The sequence below is a fragment of the Gymnodraco acuticeps genome, unplaced genomic scaffold (genome assembly GCF_902827175.1).
Source record: "Gymnodraco acuticeps unplaced genomic scaffold, fGymAcu1.1, whole genome shotgun sequence".
Classification (NCBI taxonomy): domain Eukaryota; kingdom Metazoa; phylum Chordata; class Actinopteri; order Perciformes; family Bathydraconidae; genus Gymnodraco; species Gymnodraco acuticeps.
The window spans coordinates 2,854,930-2,876,970 of record NW_022991513.1 but is presented as its reverse complement, the minus strand read 5'-3'; the positions used below and the strand labels follow the sequence as shown (position 1 = coordinate 2,876,970).

General features: G+C 41.8%; 1 protein-coding gene across 1 annotated transcript; it reads left to right on the top strand.

Annotated features, from left to right (window-relative positions):
* The first annotated feature begins 567 nt into the window (after nucleotides 1-567).
* Nucleotides 568-22,015, top strand: dbndd1 (dysbindin domain containing 1). Its single transcript, XM_034196881.1, has 4 exons — nucleotides 568-1,031; nucleotides 4,780-4,929; nucleotides 9,205-9,342; nucleotides 20,683-22,015. Exons 1-4 carry the CDS (start codon nucleotides 1,001-1,003, stop codon nucleotides 20,835-20,837), a joined length of 474 nt encoding a protein of 157 aa, XP_034052772.1. The 5' UTR covers nucleotides 568-1,000; the 3' UTR covers nucleotides 20,838-22,015.
* Nucleotides 22,016-22,041: the final 26 nt, after the last annotated feature.

The window sequence follows — 22,041 nt, the reverse complement described above, 5'->3', positions numbered from 1 at the left end:
TGACAACCTGAAGGTGTTAGAGTCCACCACTAGAGGGCAAGCTCTACTAAAAGATCCCCCTAAGCAGAAAGGAGGACCATTTTCTGCTTTTTCTGAAGGCATTGTGTTCATCCTGTACCACAGACATGCAATTTGTATCATCTGTCATGTCCTTCAACTGTGTTTGATTGGCAATTGGTTTATCCTGACACCATGCCTGAGCAGTATATATTTGACATGAACTGACCCATCATTAGGTTTAATAACTTCTATATCCAGACATTGTTATGCTACAGTCATAGACATACACATGGGCATACTCATCCACGCACAGGCACACACACAATTTCCTCTCTCCAGTGGCCCATAGACCTCCCTGACACCCCATTCTCTCTGAGTCTGGGCAGGCTGTCAACTCAACCCTCCCTCCCTCTCTCCCTCTCTCTCTTTTTCTCTCACTCTTTTGTACTAGATATATCTCTCTCTCTCTCTCTCTCTCTCTCTCTCTCTCTCTCTCTCTCTCTCTCTCTCTCTCTCTCTCTCTCTCTCTCTCTCTCTCTCTCTCTCTCTCTCTCTCTCTCTGTTTCACTCACTCTCTGTGTATTCTGTACATACCAAGCCAAGCCTCTCAATGCTGCATTTACTGGAACAAGTGGCTTAGACATTTTCAGCGATGTCGCTGTTCCCAGACCTCCCTCTCTGTGGTGGACTCGCTCTGTGAGGCAGTGCAGCAGTCAGACGGCTCTGATGGCAGAGCGGGGCAGGTGCACTGAGCGAGAACAGCTACCAACATCACCTGTGGGGGGAATCTAGTACGAACGACAACAGAAAAAGGAAGAGGAGGAGCAGAGTCTTTGGAGAGAAGAGGTCTTGCCGTGTCTACAAACCCACCCCACCCTACTCTCTCTCATATGCACACACAGACACACTCTCCCCCTGCCTCTCCCTTCTTCCCTCCCTGTTTGTCTCCTCCACTCTCCGATGCTGGTGTGGTGAACAACAGGACACTCAGCTGAGCTGCATGGAGGCACAGGGAGGGGCAGGGAGCCCAGGTAAAAGCCATTTTTTATTCTTTCTTTTCTCTCTAGCATGGTTGTTTCTGAGTGTCTTTGTCTTTGGAATGATTTGTGGTCTGGATACCCTGTGTGTAGTAAGTTAGTGTCTTTTTATAATATTTGTGTGGACACTTTCTAAATGGGAGGACTGAATGATATTTGTCAGAAGAGCTGGTTTAAATCATATATACACTTTGGTGTTTGTCTTGTCAAAATTAAGTCACTGATATAGATAAGGTATAAATAGAGCAGTGCACTATTTACTATGCTCTGTCCTTGGTCATTTTCCCTCTCCTATAGGATCCAGTTGTAGAGGGTTCATTTTTACACTAAAGCTTCATGTTGAGTCTATTGCCCATCTGTACTGGTCTTTTTATATCCACACACTGAAGGTCAACCATGCAAAAGCTGGACTGAAATACAAATTGTCGTACAATAGTGGATGGCTGTGGCCTTTGTGTAAAGACCATCCAGAGAAGCCTGTGCTGTTTGGTAGCTCTGCACAATGCCTCACTATTGCACTGTAACATCTAAACAGTCAAAGGGTTGAAAATGTAACTTTGCTTGTATACATAGTAGACTGAGTATTGGAATGTATCTGAGTTAATATTTGATGTACAGTCTATAAATATGACAATATCATTATAACATGAGCTTTGATACATTAATATACATGTATATCATACTATGAGGCAAAGCCATAAAAGGGTAGTTTATTTGTCAGCGGATTAGTTGCATCTGAACCAGCAGGGTGCATTCAAGCACTATTAAAATGATGCTTTATTACACTGTTCTACCTCAAGGGTAAAGTAATGTCTCTGCAGCCACTATAAGTTGCAATTTAGACAGATATAATGGGTAATGTTATATTCCTGCTATGGCTCTGTTCCACCAATCATTGTTTACAGACAGTATCCAACCACTACATGTTCTTGCTGAGGGCCAGAATTACCTGCCCATGAAAAATTGGGAGATTATTTCTTCATTACGATGATATTGAATTAGAGTGAACAACATTATTATGATGTATCACAGGAATGGGTCACTAAGAGGGACTTCTGAAGTGCAGTTTTAGTTTTATGGCTGCTCTGTGCCAACAGCCACATAATGTAAGCCAGGATAATATTTTGGAATACGCACCAAAACACTATAAACTGAGACTGAATGTTGGGGTCTATGTATCCCTAACTTCTGCACAGTAATTCGGTCATCAATGTTAAGAGATCTTTTTAGAAATTCTAAATCTCTAAAAAAATATAGTAAAACAATAAATGCATCCAATTACTTTAAAGTACAGAAGATGAAGAGCAATCACCAAGTGAAATGATCTTGTGAAAAGGGTGTTGAGAGAGGATGGTAATTCCTCCTGCCTGCGTTACAAACAGCGATTGATTTATTGAACCAGGACACTGGGTTTGATTAAACCTTTGGCAAATGTTCACTAGATAATTTTCATCCTCCATCCCTCTCCTTTTCTTTCCCTCTCTCCATCTGTATGTCCTTCCGTCTGTCCTTCTGTCTGTCTGTCTGTCTGTCTGTCTGTCTGTCTGTCTGTCTGTCTGTCTGTCTGTCTGTCTGTCTGTCTGTCTGTCTGTCTGTCTGTCTGTCTGTCTGTCTGTCTGTCTGTCTGTCTGTCTGTCTGTCTGTCTGTCTGTCTGTCTGTCTGTCTGTCTGTCTGTCTGTCTGTCTGTCTGTCTGTCTGTCTGCCTGTCTGTCTGTCTGTCTGTCTGTCTGTCTGTCTGTCTGTCTGTCTGTCTGTCTGTCTGTCTGTCTGTCTGTCTGTCTGTCTGTCTGTCTGTCTGTCTGTCTGTCTGTCTGTCTGTCTGTCTGTCTGTCTGCCTGTCTGTCTGTCTGTCTGTCTGCCTGTCTGTCTGCCTGTCTGTCTGTCTGTCTGCCTGTCTCTCTGTCTGTCTGTCTGTCTGTCTGTCTGTCTGTCTGTCTGTCTGTCTGTCTTGTTTTTTATTCTAACTTCTTCCCAGCCGCTTTCGCAGGTGGTGGCTAGACCAGGCCATCTGTGTAAACTTGTCCTCCTTTACAGGCAGATTATATTCTGACTTTCTTGAAAGATCTGTTTTTTCTGTCACATAACAAACATCCTTACTGAGAGCCAATCTCATCTCCATCAAACTATAAAACATTTAGCCATACATGAAGAAGTAAATTTACACACGCATTTGTCTTAGATGGTAGCTGTATCTGTGGCTAAAAACCTAAACATGTCTTTATGTGATATGCAGTAATGTTGTGTGTATTCTATATTTCCTTATGAAACACAAATAGATTATTTTTTTTAATAATGCACTGCAACTCCAACAGCCCTCTACTCTTCCAATCCAATTTTAGAGTTAATGCATCAAATTAGCTTTGGTGGAGGGGCGGAGGATAAACTGCCTTAAGAAAATGGAAGTCCTGCGTTTTTCTACTATGGATATTTGCTGAAGAAGGTGATGGTAATGGAATCCAAAGCTGCTCGTAGATAGTCTAAATATTGAACAAACATTTCATTATAACAGCAGAGGTAACTTTATAGCCTTTCAGTTTCTGTGGCTTCTCGCTGGGGAAATTAATCAATAGAATGCAATGAACACTGCTTCAGAGTAAAAGCTGAATCCATCTTGTTCTGGCTTAGCTTTCGGTGTAACTGAAATGTGAAATTCAACTGTCTAAGAGCATACTGCAGGAAGAAATATCTACCAGCAGCCATCTGGTGAGGCCCATCAGGAATCTGCTATACTCCCACACTTCTTTCCATCAGATCTACATGTTATTAGAAAAAAAAGCCATCCTGCCATGTTGCTAATGTTGCTCCAAACACAGTTTCATTTTCAGTTTTGATTTATAAAAACTCTATTCTATAATAAATCTAACATGCTTGATTTGTTGTAACCACCAAATCACATGAGCCTCCTGCAATTTGTCTATAGTCGATGTTGCAATTTCAATTTCTGTATTATTTCAGTTAAATGAAAAGCGTTTCTGTTCTCCTCTCCTAACCTCACTGAGTCTCATCACAGTCTCACTCCACTGTGCTTTTAGCTGTGTCAAACAGGCGAACTGAGTTTGTGCATACTCCTGCATTTGAAGGGATTCTATTTTAGGTGCTATCTATTTTTAAGACTTTGTTAATAGAAACTAATAGAAAACTTGTTTTCCAATTTTGAATGGATGTGTTGGTTTCAAAAGCATGGCCAGGCTGTCAGAATGCATATTGTTTATAGAAACATTAAAATGACAATTATGTAACAACTATAACAACAGGCAAGTTAACCAATCTTCTTTCAAGGAATCACACATCTAACATACAACACTGTCTTTACACATGCACACAAAGATGTAAACAGAAATGCATACAGGATTGACAAAAGACAGAGACTATGAATGCTTTTAAGAATATGATAGGAAAAGATGATTGGTGATGTAGTTAGTTATCTGAGAATTAATGTCAATTGAATTTAGTAATTGACTGGGAAAACGTAATATTGAGTAAACGTGGAGGACAAATACAGAACATCAATTAGACAGTGGGTCCAAAATTGCCTCTTCTTAGTGCTTAGGATCACTAAAGCCATATCTTCCCCTTCATTGCAATCAGTTTTCTTGGAGCTTAATCTGAGATCTACAGAGCAATAACCCAGTATATCTAAAGATATCCTTTATTAAAAATCTAAAAACCTATCAACATATCTATCTTTTTGTTCTCTTGGCTCCCTCTGACTATCTGTGCTGTGCCTATGTGTGCCGGTAGATCCCAATAAAGACATCCAGAAGCTGCTGAAGCCCTCTAGCTCCAGTGACATATCCAAGGAGTTGTTCCACCACCCAGGGGAGGAGGAGGAGGAGGAGGGCAGCCTGTTGGGGCACACTGCAAGCCTCCTGCACATCGCTGAGAAAAGACGTGAGTACCCAGGGAAGTGCAGGGTATTGAGAAGTCAATATTCAGAATGTGAAACAGTGATGAACATTTATTGTTGCATAATAGTGTAATTATGGGTGGAAATGCTCTGAGCAAGATATTTGATCGATACATTTGTTTCCAACAAAGAAGAGATATGAAATAAAGATGACAGAAGACATCCTGCTTCTGATAAAGAGTGTATTTTCAGAGGCAGTCACTACTGGATCGATGTGCAGTAAAATGGAGTAACACATAATGAATTCCCCATAAAGCTATCTCTTACAACATGTCAGGTATCTTATTCTGGTCTATTTACATCCTCATCCAATAGAGTTCAGGTGGATCTGCTCCAAGCTATAAACCCACTGAGTTAGTGTGGCCTATTTCAGGTTTTCTAGTCCCACATTCTCAAAGACCACTGCAGCTTAGTCTGAGTTGAAAGGACTCATTGTGCGTCCCTTACAGAAGCTGCCCTGTACGTGCCAGGCTCATAGCCCAGGCACAGAGGCAGATACTGGGGCTGCACGGGTGACAAGGAAACCTTTATCTGCTTCACCAACCAAACACTTTTTCAGAGAGGCCACTCATCCAGGAGCTAATGTCTGTGTCTCGACGTGACCCACTAACTAACAGTGCCACCTGACAGGTCAGCTGATAGTTTGTGTGGCATAGAGAAAGAAAGAACAGATCCCATCCTGAGAAAACATTGAATCAAGATGATCATCCCTGTTGTTACAGTACGTTTTCTCCCCAATCATTGAATGATCAGACATTTTAAAAAGAGGGCGTGCTCTAAAATATATTTTTCATTTAAGTTTGTTGTCCATTGCAGCTTCATATTTAATGACACGGAAAGCCATTCCTCCCTAGTGCTACAGTTTTATTTCCATAAAGACAGACTATAGTTCATCTTCAACATTTATTTTTAGACCTTGAGCAAACAGCCTACCTTAAAAAGAGGTTTATGAGAAGAGCAAGTTTGAGTTGTTTGCAACTGCAAGAAATGTTGAAGTCAAAATGATGTAGGAAAAAAGTGGGATTCACAAACTTTCCTTCCACTTGATTTAAATCTTTGGTAAGTAAACTATGCATTATTCATGAAACATTTCAGCAGGGTGTTGTAAAATCATGTTTTTCCTTAAAACTTTTATGACATTTTCAAATTGATGGATTCGCTGTTAGAAATCAGTGCTTGTTTACCTGTCAGCGGTTGATTGGCAAACAATGCAACAGAAAATAACTGTGCAAGTGAGGATGGCAGCATGCTCAGTCGCTGTGAGGAGAAAAGAACCCACTAGCAACAGATGCAGGAGAACATGTTTTTTGGCATTGCTTGTTTATTATACTGTCTCATACCGTAGTCCTTTCTCAATCTTCTCCACTCAATCAAAGCCTAGATGTCAGTACAAGCTTCTCGGATTTGAAAAATGACCTCAGAGCCCTAATGTGCCAGTAGAGAGAGGGAGGGGATTACATGTTTTCAGCATGCAAGGCACATTCCCTTTGCTCCCATATCCCTTCTCCCAAATGTTAACCCCTCCCTCATACCCATCCTCCCTATTCTTTGTTCCATCCGTTGAATCTAACTGATTAATGAACTAACTGAACTAAATGAAAGGAATCCTTTTGATAGATTATTAAATGTACAGCATGCAGACACTTATTTGTCTTGCTGTGATATTCTAAATTAAAGAGAACATGCTTTTATTTTTCAGTGAATTGATGGTACCTACACTTCTGACATTTTAATTGTAACTACAAAGGCATGAATTCACAAGTGTGGTATCAAGCAAATGATGACAAATGTGCCAAAAAGGAGTTGAAACAGTTCAGACGACACACATTTCACTTTATGAGCCAACAGACTGTATGCTTACTTTGAGAAAAAGGCAGTCTTCTTTTAAATCATCCATCTGCTTTAGGCACAAAGTCCCCTTTTTGTTGTCTCAGTGTGAATTCTCTATTGTCAGTCTTCTCCACTGCCGTCTCAAAGCCCTCCTGATTGGCTTTTGAGATGGAGGCAGTTGTTTCAGTGTGTCTGCCTGGAAGAAAGAACGCACTGATCAATTATTTAAGGAAAAAGGGTGTGGGAGAGGAAAAAAGAAGATGGGGAAGATGAGGTTAAAAACAAGCAAAGCAGAATGTGAATAACCTTTTAACCAACTGAAGAAAATGGCAGAAACTAATGCAAGGATTTTTTTTTATAATGCCTTCTTTCTGCAAAATACTTTCTCTTTTATTCCCCTATTATTCTTTAACATTTCCCTTTCTTACATATAGCTTCACCTCTCATTTTCCCAGCATCCACCCTCTCCCTCGTTTCCCTTCATCTCCACCTCTTTAATAACACCCCCGCCACCAGTTTCTTGGAAAGGGGGTCAAAAAGAGTGATAGCTATTTGCAGGCACCTCACAGCCTGAGGGGAAAGCAAATATATTTAAAAACAGTCGAAAGAAAGAAATAGAAAAAGGCGGTTCTATGTGATTCTTGTAACCAGTAATTGCATAATTCAGTGTTTCTCCAATGAATATGTTCAACTATACTATCAGACAGCAGAGTGATGTGAATGTTGTCTGCTGCGTTTCTTTGCTGCTGTTTAATTATATGCGGTCCAGTGGTTCGGGTGGTAATGGAAACTGTTGAGCTTTACCCTTTGATGAAGTGACTTATAGGACAATTATATTATTGTACTGTAAAGGAGTAATGTGACGTCAAGCCTCAGGCAGCTATTTTCACATTCCTGTATGAAAGTCGCATGTGATCAATAATCTGGCCATTTGTGAGCTAAGACGTACGCAGTGGGGAGAAGCTAAAAGTCCCATAGGTGGTCTCTTTTTAAGTGTTAAAACCTTCTACATTCAAAATGGGAATGGCTATAGCATAAATAATTATACTATACTAAAAAGGATTAGTTCTGATATGCTTTTTATTCGTCATGGCCGACATGTCCTTTATGTAAACATGACGGAAAAATTGGGTAGGACTGTACATTTGGAGTAGAGCAGAAGGTTTGTAAAATAAAGGACAGGAGAGGTTGGTCTTGGGGTTTCATCCCCTTGAACTTAGTCTTACTACATTTTCATTGCTCATATCCTTATTTGCATTCTCTCAAATCACTGCTTACTTATGTTATATTCATTGTGTCTCCCGGTATTTATGATATTGAGTGTTTTTATTAACCATCGCATGACCAGCCACTGCTCCAGCGTGATGATCCGTCTTCTTTATATTAATATGTGCTTAAGCAGGATGCAGGGCATTAGATTGAACAGAAGCAGCAGGAGAGTGGGTTTTGCCTCTTCAACCTACAGCCTTGTCTAAACAGCCTGGAAAACAGCAGGAACACAACATGGGATAATAACAGCTTTCAACCTGTCACATAACCCATCGTTTTCTCCACAAAGTCACGCCCACAAACAATTAGTGAAGTGTTTGATTCCGTCTTGACGTTGCATGGCAGACAGGCATCCACTGATTCATAAGGAAATACAAACACACCTGTCTCAGTGCTGTCTCCAAACATGTTTCTCACTATAATGGCAGATTAGTTCAGCTCTATTACACAGGGATATGTTCCTAACTCGAGCGATGCTGAGACAAGCAGATGCTGTTGGACCCTCGCTAGGATTTATGTGTGTAATACAGAGTCTTTGAATACATTTGTCTTGCATCACATTACCATATGAGGTTTGAGGTCAGCCTGTTTGGAATGCGGAGCCTCACACGTTGATTTAAATTTGACCCTGTGAAGCAGCACTGACACACTGCGTGTCGAGGAATTTTGTGCAGAAATTAACAGGTGCAACACACCCAGGGGAAAGATGAAGATCACAATGTGTTAAAGACCTGTCTATTTTCATCTCCTCGGCTCTTGTTTCAATTATTCTCTGACTGCATTAACACACAGGTGTAGAGTGGGGAGCTCTGAGGCATATTCAAGTCATCCACTGTGAGAAATATGACTGAAGTACAGAGACGTATCCTTGCAAGAGATGTACAGATAAAGGCAAATGAAAGAGTACAATTGTTCTTTGTTGGAAATAGATTTTACAATGCTGTGAAAGCCATCTATTGATCTGATTATGAGAACAATGAAGATTCAAGAGTGTTGCATGATGGGCGGAGGAGCTCTGTGTAGAATATATGCGGTACTTCATTTATTTTTAAAGAGACACTTTTATTCTACACTTTCAGCAGAAAAACTAGTGGATCATTTTCATCTGTCATCCTCCCTCCAGATTAAAAGTATGCCTCTTTCTCCCATGTGCCTCACAGAACCACTGAGTAGTGTGTCTTCTTTGGAGGTGCACTTTGACCTCCTGGATCTGACTGAGCTGACGGACATGTCCGACCAGGAGCTGACTGAAGTTTTTGCTGACTCTGACGAGGAGACCCACAACGAGTCCCCAGCAGGTAAGGCCTGCTGAAAAATGATATGTATATGGTTTTACAATAAACACAGATAATGCGTGCGTGGTGTGTGTGTGTGCGTGCTAGCTGGATGGTATTTTACATCATGCTGATCAGTAATGATTTTAAATGTTGAGTGACTCCCTTCAGGTACTCCATTGCAGTGTCTAGATACATTTCCCTAAAGGTTTGACTGCCTTTTCTACATTGTTCCATCCTTTCTGATTCTCATGTAAAACTGTTTTATTTATGGTCTGTCAAAAAATGTCAACTAGGAACTCCGTCATTCTGGAAAGCAGTAATAAAGAAGACATTGTTTTGTTGAGCGTCATGTACAATTGTTGTCACAAACGAGCTGAGAACCAAAATGCAATACACGGGAAACCAGGGATAACCAGCTTTATTAAAGGCAATAGGCTAGTAGGAGACAAAACGGCAGATAGGCAAAGGGCTGGTCGGGGACAGGCGAGGGTTCCAGGAGAAGGCAAGACGGGAGTCGCAGGTACAGAACGGGTCAGGGAGCAGGCGAGGCAGAATAGTCCGGGTACAGGCAGGGTCAGGAAACAGGCTAGGCAGAATAGTCCGGGTACAGGGCAGGCAGGGTCAGGAAACAGGCTAGGCAGAATAGTCCGGGTACAGGGCAGGCAGGGTCAGGAAACAGGCGAGGCAGGCTGGTCAGGGACAGGCAGGGTCGAAACCGGGAGAGCAATCTGGAGGATAATGCGGGAAAGACTGGCATGTTGCAAAGTAGGTACGATCTGACACTGAGGTGAAAGTGAAGTGGGCCTAAATACTAATGGAGCTGATGGGTGTAACAGAGTGAGAGAGAGAGACAGGGTGTGACTACCAGGTGACTAAGGAATGTTAATGCAGAAAATAGGTGAGTGAGAAAGCAGACTGTGACAATTGTATATTAAAAAGCTGACCCTGCATGTGTGTCACCCAGCAGGTACTGTACAGCATAAACACTAAATCGTCTTTCTCCCCTGATGCGCAAGAGGAAGCACAAATTCTTTGCCTGTGTTTTATTTATGACCTGAGAGCCTCATCCTGCATGCGGACAGTGAACTCTCTCTCCAGCATGCACACAGGATTTCAAGGTAGCATTAGATTTAAAGGTCTATCGACGTCATTTAAACAATGTATTAGAAGTATTTTATATTCTGACCGTGGACTGTGCCCTTCAAAAAGTAAGAAGAAATGTTCTTGATAAAAATGTCATACTTTCGATTGTGACACTTTCATCGACTAAGGGCGTAACCAATTATTCTACTTTGTCTGAGAATACATTAAAGGTTCAAAACAGATATTCATCATTCTGGAGACAATGACATACAAATAACTAAATGGACTTCACAGTTTGAATCCACAGAAGAACAGTGCTTGACTGATTTTGGGTCATTAGCCGTACTTCCATCTTTAGTGCAAAGACAGACATCTTAAAATGTTAATAATCTGGGTTTTCCTCATACTTTTCTAATTCTGTCACTCTTATTTTCTCTTATATGTCTCACTTAGCATATATTACAGCATTATCTCACTTCTTTTTTAAATATTTTTTTCTAATGTATCATCACAGCGTTAAGTGTGAGTTATGGTCCCAATGGGCCATCTGTGCTATGTGCTGCTGTCTGCAGCTCCATAGCCAATTATTTAAATGAAAGTAGCAGAGGCGCATTTATTACTTCAAAGACCTACGTTCTTTGTTTCTTAGTAAAACCTTGTGCATTGAGTGTAGTCTCTGCTAATACAAGTACAACAATAAAACAAAAACATTACCAGAAAATGCCATAATGTTTCTTCACAGACAGAGTTACAGATCATATGGATCTACGTAAAACTGCATTAAGATATGTGTTTGCCTGCATAGTGGCAGCTGAAACAGGTTGTGAACGCAACATTGATATGCTATATCCTTATATTGTGTATGTGCTTCCTTTCAAAAGTGAAATCAAGTCATTTATAGCATTGTTCTACTGGGGAAACACAATTAATCCAAGTAATCTCATTAATTATTTCAGATTAGATGCATAATTAGAAAAACCATTATGCAATGATTAATTCATTTCAGTGTGGTTAATGATGATAGCTCAAAATGTTTTACAGCTTCTCATATGCAAACATAATTAAATACCAAAAACATAAACCTATAAAACAAGTTGGTAAATTATACTTATATGCCATACATATTGTCCTTCCTAAACGTTTTAAACACATGTTCACACAGCCGAGCAGAATAAATACTTAGACCCCGGCCACACGAGGACGAAAACGGCTAAACGCATAGGATTAACGCAAACGCAATCGCAAACAAGCTTCCGTCCACACGCAATAGTTATCTGGATAGTGTCTGCCCACACGAGACCGCTCCGTTTAGCTCCAACCGCTGGAGAAGCTGCAGTACATATGCAGGAGCCTGTACGTGGCGCTGTAACATCCTCCACAAAAGCAGCGAAGAAGCATGGTTGTCATGGTTGCCCTTCCGTTTATTCTCCGCGGTGGGGGCCGAGGGAACCGGGCAGAGTGTTTTGCCAGTCAATAGGCTTGTTTGAGACGCGTTGCGGCTCGCCTCGAAAGTAGACGAGAGTAGCCGATCGCAGCCGGGGGAGGTCTCAAAAAGCTCGCCTGAAGTCGGACAGCTCGGAGTCGGCTTCGTCTTCTTCATCTTCTTCTTCTCTCGGTTTTTTGGCGGATTGCAAACAACTTGACTCGGTTTGCATTTATAAAGAATGCACACATGTGTTTAATCGTTAATGTCAGATATGTACTAAGTAAATACATTTGTTCCTGCTCAAGATTAGATTCAACTTTATTGTTATTGCACATATTATAGGTACTGAGACAACGAAATGCAGTTTAGCTTCTAACCAGATGCAACAAGCAGTAAAGTGAAAAGTAATGTACACAATAGACAGAATAAAATATAGAATGAATTGAATGATGAATAAACAGTGAGGGGTATGAATACACTAGATATCAGCCTGTGAGCAGTATGAACAGTGTGTATGAATATGCTAAGATATATAAAGTATGAAAACGGTAAGCAGTGCAAGTATAGTATAAAATATATAGATATTAATTTCATTATGATAAACATTGTGGAACAATGATGAAAAATGGGAATGGATGTGGCGACGTAAAACTGACACAAAACAACAACAAACTTTTGCCGAGCCAATTGGAGAGTTTCATCAGCAGCACGTGGTAAAAACCACCAATGAGCGCTCAGCTCGAGATACCAGCGAGTCGTTTCCCATCAAGCATTTCGCTTCCGCAGCCTGTGGAGAGGAACTGCGCCGCCTCGCCGCGCCTCGCTGACGGCCCCTACACACGGCGGCGTGCGTTGCCACTTCAACGCTTCTGCCCATTCACTTTGAATGGGGTGACGTCACGATTCGCCGAACTGCATTGTGGGAGCAAAGCGTAGCTTCTCTCGCGGTGCTCGCTGCAAAAGTAGAGCAATGTTCTACTTTTGCGGCCTCGACGGAGGCGTCAGCCAATCAAATCCCGCGTATGCAAATCTGACAGCACAAGCGCTAGCCAATCAAACCGCGTGTATGTTGGGAGAGCCAGACCGCAGTTATTTCCCATGTCAAAAAATGGAGGAGGAAATTATCGTGGCGTTAGGGAATCACCCGGTACTATATGACCAGTCCCTCTTTACATACAGGGATACAAACCGGAGGAGCCAGGCATGGGGGGAGGTGGCAGAGACAGTGGGTGAAACTGGTAGGTTTTCGCCTGTTTGGGGAGTTTATATCCAGTGTACTTCGTTTGAATGGACAGCTAGCAAGCATAGACAGTATATTTAGCCAGCATGGATGTAGCATGAATGCTTTGCTTTGTATGTCCGGGGTGGGATATTCATGTGATTGGTTGTTGGTCGCGTTGTTCGTAACAAATCCCCAAGCTTCAGACACGCCCACCGCCAAGCGGTAACGCACGCCGCCGTGTGTAGGGGCCGCCACGGCGGCGTGCGTTGAAGCTTCCAACGCTTCTACCCATTCACTTTGAATGGGGTGACGTCACTTTTAGCCGAACTGCATTTTGGGAAGCGACGTGGAGCGTTGCTGGCGTAGCTGGCTTCAAAAGTTGAGCAATGTTCAACTTTTGACGCCTCGACGGAGGCGTCAGCCAATGAAATCCCGTTTATGCAAATCTGCCAGTACAAGCACTAGCCAATCAAACCGCGTGTATGCTGGGAGAGACTACGCAGGTTATTTCCTCATATTCAAAAAAATGGAGGGAAAATTCATTATAGCGGTAGTGAATCACCCGGTGCTGTATGATCAGTCTCTGTTCATCTACCGGGATACAAACCGGAGGAGCGAGGCATGGAGGGAGGAGGCAGAGACAGTGGGTGGAACTGGTAGGTTTTCGCCTGTTTGGGGATTTTATATCCAGTTTACTTCGTTTTAACATTGCTATTGCTTTGTATGTCGGGGGCAGGAGATTCATGTGATTAGTTGTTGGTCGCGTTGCTCGCAAAAAATCCCCAAGCTTCAGATACGCCCACCTCCAACCGTCAACGCACGCTGCTGTGTGGACGCTCCGTCAAGGCTGCGGGCGTCTTTGTCCCGCGAGATTTCAACGTCTCATGTAGGCGGGCCTCCAGAGCAAGTCGGACAAAATGACTAACCATCATGCAACGCACTAGCAAGACGTTGATCGCAACTGCGCAGGTCTGCGCAGGTCTCGCTTGTGTCAAACAAGCCTAATGTGTATTAAAGTTTAAATCTTCCGACACAATTATAAAAGTGCCGGTCAAATGTCTTCTTTGTTATTTATTGAGCTTTAAAACAAATGAATAACGACTCTATATAATAATAAAATACACGGAGCCTCTCTTTTTCCTCCCTCTCTTCGGACAGCGTCAGTGTCTGTCTCATGCAGCAGCTGATCCAGTAATGAGTGACCCGGCCGACAGTAAAAATAAACATATTTATAACTAGTTTAGGTAGTTTGAGAGGTGTCTCCGTCCTGTCAGATTAGACTTCACTCGCGTTTATGTCCATATCGAGAGAAAGATAAATAATCTGAATTCAGTGTGCAGTTTACTTTGACGCGGGGGTGAGCAGCAGAGGTGGGGAGAGGCGGGGCTATTGCGCAATCATTATCAGAAAATGATCGCTGAAGCTGCAGTACATATCCACAAAAGCAGCGAGTAAGATCCCCCCCGGATGTGTAAGTCTGCTGTAGATGTTGCACAAAGAACTGTAGCATGGTCAGTAGCGTCCGGAGCACGATAGCAACTCTGCGATCCGCCATTGTTGTTGTTGGTGGCGAAACACATCAGCAATGGCGCGGGGTACGCGGAGGTGAGCAGCAGAGGTGGGGAGAGGCGGGGCTATTGCGCAATCATTATCAGAAAATGATCGTATAGGGCGCACACACGGAGCTGTTTGACCCCCCAGAGCGTTGTGTATGCCGTTCTATCCACCTTGGGACCAGTAGCGTAGGCAGAAATGTACTTTAGGGTGGGCCTGTAAAAAATAGGGTGGGCCAGATTTTCCTTCTGCACATCAGAAGCTAACAACAATCCCTGCCGGTACCGGTGGCAGATTATTTTTAGAATACTTTTGGAATACTTTATTTTTCCATAACAGATGGGTATGTTTTGGTGAACAGGAGACACGTATTTTACTGTTTTAATGGCTTATCAAGAGCACAAACACAACATCTTGGTGTCATTCTGGACAGCTCTCTCATCTGCACCCCACATAAAAAACATCACCCGGACTGCATTCTTTGTACTGTCTTAAAATCTTTCCTTAGAATATGTTATAAATTGTAAGGTGTCCTTGGGTGCTTTGAAAGGCGCCCCTAAATAGAATGAATTATCATTATTATTTATTATTATTATCTGAAACGATGTAATAACTTTTAAAACTTTTTCCAGTCACTTGGCCCATGCATTAAGCAGCAGCAGACCATTCACTTTGATTTTATCCCGTTATAAATGTCATCATTTCGACAATAAAGAAATGCTACATAAACGTTATCTTGCATATTTTATCTAACCATCTCCGTTTCTAACTTTCAATATATTTTAAAAGAGATCTCTCTCTCTCATCTGCGTGCGGGTAATGAATATTACATTTTTTGAGGAAATAATCCACCAATAATTCCAATAAGTATTCCAAAATGTATTCACTTCAGGTTTACGAGAGTAACTGTAATCAGATTACTCGTTTTTCAAATGTAACGTGAGCTGAATACACTTGATTTTTGTATTCTGATTACGTAACGCCGTTACATGTATTCCGTTACAACCCGGAACCCAACCCTGTGTATATCTCTCCGGACTGTCCACCAGCAGATGAAAAACACCCACCTCTCCGCCTCTTCCAAGGGACGAGGGAACCGTGCGGCAGAGTTTCCGTTAACATTGTTTTCTTCTGACAGCCCAGCAGCAGGAGAGGTGGGGAGAGGGAGACGTGGGGAGAGGGAGGCGGGGCTATTTCATAGTTATCAGAAAATGATCGTATCGATCGCTGCTAGAAGAGGGCAGTGGGAGCTCTTCTTGGAGTCTGGCTTTTTAAAAAAAAAAAAATTTCATTAGTGAACTTTGAGCCATCATTTATTTTGCAGGCAGCTCTCTGCCTCTCTCACGTTATTATTGCGCGCGCCTGAACCAACAATCAGTTTTTTTTTTACCGTAAATGAGTTCGGTTCAGAGGACAAAGCACATACAACATTAATTAAACTCGATATTTGTTCACTTGAATTTCACTTTGAATTCTTAGATATTCTCAATGGGTGAATACATTTTTTTATAATAATAATAAAAAAATTTAAAAAAAATTCTATTTTTTTAAAATGACACCGAAGCTTTCTCAGGGTGGGCCAATGAGTAAACTGGGTGGGCCTGGGCCCACCCTGGCCCTATGGTGGCTATGCCACTGCTTGGGACCCGTTATCGTTTCCTCAGTCGTTTAGTGCCGTATGCCGTCGTCCTCGTGTCGCCGAATGGTCTATATGACACTAAACAGTAACGCAAACGGCCGTTTTTGTCCTCGTGTGGCTGCAGCCTTAGCTTGTCCACCCTTCTCAGCTGTCCGCTCCAACACCACCAAGGTTCATTAATCTTTCCCTCAGTCCCGGCCTCAGCTGCTCTCAGTAGCCAGGTGCCGGAGATGCAACAGCCCAGAAGCTTTTAGTCCAAGGCCTTGCAAAGCCGGACATCCGCTGCTCTGCTCTTATCAAGCTGAAGACCTGCTGTCAGGAGGCGTGCAGCTGTAATTATGTTAACTGATTTCATTTACATAGCCTCCGTTGCGAGAGATAAAAAAAATCCTACAATGATTAAATGTTTCCACTCTCAGACTGACATATTCAGATGATTGATCTCTTCTTATTGTTAGTTAATGCAATTGTCAACCTCACAATGAGCAGCATGTGTCATTTCCTGTTGTATTTTTTACCAACATTAACCTTGAATACAAATAAATCAGCACCCTGAAAAAGTGGCAAACCTATTTTTCTCCTCCAAGAAAGTCTTTAACCTTTTCGACATGAGATTTATCAGTGCCTCTCTTCAGCGCTCCCGCTTCTACCTCTGAGCTGTCCCACACAGACACAATCCTCCTCTCATTCACACTTTGTCTCTTAGCTTGTCTCCATCCCTAACTTCCAATCGCTGTCTCCATGTCTGCCTCCTTTATGGCTTGTATATGAAAGTATAAAAATCCCAGACAGATGTGGCAACAACGTTTGCTATAGAAAATCTTCAGGCTGATACTCAAGCAAAACACTTTTTTTGAAAATCATATGATCACCAAAGGCATGAAAGACACAGCTCTATACAATGAGCTTTCTGGAATGAGGCTCTTTCAATTGCAGAAGTTTGATGCTGTGATCATTTTGAGTCACATATACAATAGACGCTAATGCTTGATTTGTGCATTTGATTTCCGCTGTCGTTGCCCCTTGTTCAAACATCCTCATTAGGAAAATACACTTCTCGTAATTCTGCAGCAATCTAAAGTAGCAACATGATATATTTCACACAAGAACATCTATCCTCCCATACAGATACTGGGCTGTTCAGACAATGGCAGTGGGTGGGTGTGTGTGAGAAAGGATTTATGCAAACAGCGATGCACAAATGGACGATGGATTGATCCATAAATCCTAGATGTTCTGTTACATCTGAATTCCTGGATCTCGTTAAATCCTCAGCAATTATTCAGCCTTTTTCTTTCATGCAAGTAGATTTATGAGTTTCGGTAAGTCATCAGTGTGTTCAGGGCGGGGGCTGTTGAAAAATGTTTGATTTGAATAGTTTTTGTCAAAGGTTGCAATGCAAATGTGGTAGAATTGAGCTGTGCTGTGTGAGCATTATTCTCTATGGGAAACTGCTGAGTGTGTGCCAGTGTGTGCCAGTGTGTGCCAGTGCGTTGAGGGCATGTAGGAGTTGAGGGAGAGGTTAAAGGAAGAGGAGAGGAGAAAAATGGGTGAGCGAGTTCATGCTAAATGTAGGTTCTTCCTGAATTATTCACTTTTCCCTGCTGGGAACAATGCCTGGTCCTTAAAAGCCTTTACAGTATCATAATCTGTCGTACTCTGAGTTACTACACTGGCACATTATTTATAGATGCTTGTCTCTTGTTTGTTTAGTTTACCATGCTGTCTTTCTTCCATTTGTCCATTCCCATCTTCCTCTCTCAAACGTTCAGCTATGTGCAGCTTAAATCCTGATTCAGATTACATTTTTCATGCACAGTTTAGTGAACTTCATAGCCAGACAGCACAGAACAGTACTGAGACTTTCATCAAGTGTCTGTTTTAGAGCAGCTCCAGAGGCAATGAACAAAAGGCTGACTTTGTCTAGTAAGTTTGCACTTTGTTTTATAATGAGCCAAACCGAACATACTACCCACTTTCGTGAAAAACCTCAACAGGCATAGCTTTGGACTCATATTTATTGGTTGTTGTAGTAGCACCGGAGTTTGAGCAGATGACATTTCAGAATATTAATAAGTAGTGTGTTTTTGTATGGTTGATTTGAGTCGTGTTTGAGAACGGGAGTTTGTTTGAAGGATTTGGCTGAGGATTTGTTGAGAAGTAGACGTGCGAAGTGATGCAGAAAATGGGAAACAGAAATGTATTGTCCATATAGTGTTTCTAAACAGTTTATACGTGCTGTGTGGTACATAACAGATCAATCAACTTGAAACACAGCACAACTGCATAAGAGGGGCACACCCTAATGATCAGTTTACAATCTGCTGTCAAACCCCTGCAGGTATGTCACTGCTTGGATTGTGGCCACAAGTGAAGCATGTATGAAATGTTAGCCTGTAGGTGTCAGCTTCCTATCTTGTGTAATTCAGTTGTTATTTATCCATTTATCCTTTAGGACCAAAAGACCAATTTGAATAAATCCTCTATAAAAGCTCCTTTGAATGTTAAACTTACTGCCTTTGGGGCTGCTTTGGGCTTTTAACCTTTGACAAATAGACATGCACCAATTCACCAACACTCATAAAACAAGTATTGTTTACCTTAATTGGGTTTAATAAGGAGGTCTTTGTCACACACTCTGCATTTGCGCTTGTGCACATATGAACGAAACATGTAACAGTTGTTTTCCTGTGCCTAAAGGTTTTCTGTAGGAGAGTCTAGTGTCTAAGAAACATTAAGTTGTGCTGCAACACGCTGACTGAAAAATCAAATGGCTTCTAGCCAGCAGCACAGGAGGAGTACAGTGCAGTACGCCTGTGACTGCAAGAGAGCGAGAGAGTAAAAAGGAACATATGTGTGTTGTGTGAAATGACTTCACCTCTCAGGTGTGCAAACATTTCTCTTAGTGTGTTCCAATAATTTTCCTGAATTTATGTTCAGGGGTAAAAACAGGTCAACAAAAATCTGGAGTGGAATGAATGGAAAAATGTTATTCCTGGTTAAAACAGATTAGACACACATAAATGTAATCACACAAACGATCAAGCAGGTGATCGTAGCATTGCTGCAGCAGACGCCTCCGTGCTGCTGAGGAGGTTGTTGTCCCTCATTAAAATCTAGTGGAGACGCCATCAATCTTTTTAGATCAATACGCCTTTTCTTCCTCCCTCTTTTCCCTCAGTCTCTAATGTGTGTGAGGTTATGGGTGTAACTTCAGGGAGATATATGAGCCAGGTTCCCAGCGTGACCTTCCAGAGACCCAACATTAGACTGGGAAGTGTGAATAGAGCAAGTCACAGCTTCCCCTGTCGTCTTTCTGACGACAGGTTGGACATCACCACCAAGTGGTGTTAAGCGGCAACGACAACAAAACTGAAAAAAGAAATATTTGTATTTTATAATATTTGTATAATTCAAACATTTGTTATAGTACTTATGTGTTTACTGGATTTTACAAAGCGAAAGCAGCTTTTGGTTTGAGGAATGCTTTTGGAGATCATAAAGATGCCTCAAATTAGATTCTTTTTTTAAAGTTTCTTATCCAATCTTAGCATTATGACACTTTCACAGCTTGTAATCTTGCATTTACAAGAACCTGTTGCCTATCTATAAATAGCTGGCATGTACAGTGTGTGTGTGTGTGTGTGTGTGTGTGTGTGTGTGTGTGTGTGTGTGTGTGTGTGTGTGTGTGTGTGTGTGTGTGTGTGTGTGTGTGTGTGTGTGTGTGTGTGTGTGTGTGTGTGTGTGTGTGTGTGTGTGTGTGTGTGTGTGTGTGTGTGTGTGTGTGTGTGTGTGTGTGTGTGTGTGTGTGTGTGTGTGTGTGTGTTTGTGTGTGTGTGTGAGTGAGAGAGTGTAGGTATGCTATAGACGAGGGGTGTCACTTTTTTCACTGAGGGCCACATACAGAAGAATATAGGAAGGGCTGGGCCACTCACTAGAGGTTTATTACTTCATATGTTCTGTTATAAATTGGAAAAGTCAATCCAATGTAGGTAAATCATTCTTGATACTTGAAAATGCTGTAATAAAAAAACATCTCACAGCCCTCCAGAGGGTTTAATTTATTTTGTTGGCAGCTCATCAACTCCAAAATGGTGGAATGAGCTCCCCATTAACATCAGGACAGCAGATAGCCTGCACATCTTCCGGCGCAGACTGAAAACTCATCTCTTTCGACTCCACTTCGAGCAATAGAATTACCAACAAATAACTGCTAACAGAGCACTTATATACTAATAAAGGACTGGCTTATCTAAAGCCAGTTGAGTAGCACTTGAAATGTTTGGATCTATGAAACCTGATGTAGCCTACTTATGATTCTGTTTTCTTCAAGGTTGTATCTTCCTGGTCGAATGTACTTACTGTAAGTCGCTTTGGATAAAAGCGTCAGCTAAATGCAATGTAATGTAATGTAACTTAATTGTGTGTTTGGTCCAGGTTCCCACCAGCCTGTACTGCCCAGAGGAGGGTACATGCGCTCTCCCTCGTGGACACGCTGCAGCAGAGTTGAACACCCGCGGGAGAGGAAGCATCACAGCGACTCGGACACCGCAGAGCCCTTAATGAAGCTGGAGAGGCCGAAGCAGCCCTGACATCTGACAGGAAACAGCCGAACCGCAGAGAGAGAGAAAACCCAGAGCCAGACAGAAAGAAAGAAAGACACCGCCAGAGCAGAACAACAAAGCGGACCAAATCTGCCCGGCACACTCACACAACGTTAACAGGGTTCAGGATGAGCTCTGGAGAACAAGCTCTGTACTCCAACATGTTGAGATGTGCAATACACACACTCCCCCTCTCCTCTCTCCCTCTCTCTACACACAATAATTCAGATTTTCATCAAAGGGTTCTTAATGCACTCTGGACTGACATACAATTATAATCTTTGGATGACAGACAGGGTATGAGGTCGGCAGAATAACAGCACCTCCATCCTCACAGCCTCTCAGGGTGTGAAATAGCCTGGACAGTATTATTGATTCCTAAATTGTGTCCTAAGCATGTGCCCAGTCATTTCATGGTGAATTTCAGACTTTGGGATTCAAATTGAATAACCAGGATATGATTAGAAACACGAATCAATAGCTGTTCAAAATGAAATATCTTGCTCAGGCTATCACTTAAGAAGTGTGACAGGGTATTTCTGTTGCCTGCAATAAAGGTAACTTGATCAGTGGAAGTAGATGTCAGTAAGGTCTCGCTCTTTATATCCACTATAGCCTTCTTCATCTTAGTGAAGAATGTGTGTTGTTATTATGATTGCCTAAATAAAATGTTTTGCACTTCTCTCACTGAATTGTATAATAGCGCCCCCCAGAATTATTGGCATTTGGTACAGATGATAGGTTAACAAAATAAGTAGCAAGTTATATGCAAAACAATGCTCCAACCATATGTTTAAATAAATCCAATTTTTATTATTATCAAAAAAAGATGTATTTCAGAGTGCTGGAGTAATTAGAGATGGTTCTTTAAAGTTTGAGGATGCATTAACTTGATGGGTGAAGCAGTTAGAAATAAAGGGAGAATTGCATCAGGTGGGCTTCAGTGAACTTTGCATGAATGCCAAAAACACAATAAAGTGCCAACAATTTTGTAATTTCTTTACACTCATGATGCAATATTTAGAAAGGGTTATAGCTGATTACTTGATGCATTTATCTGACGTTTAGCTTGTCTATACCGGGAGTGCCAATAATTCTGAACTGTGGCAAGATGGATCAAATGACACTGGGATGATGGACGAATAAATAAAAGTCATCAAAAAGAACATTTTCTCCTGTCATTTACTAACTA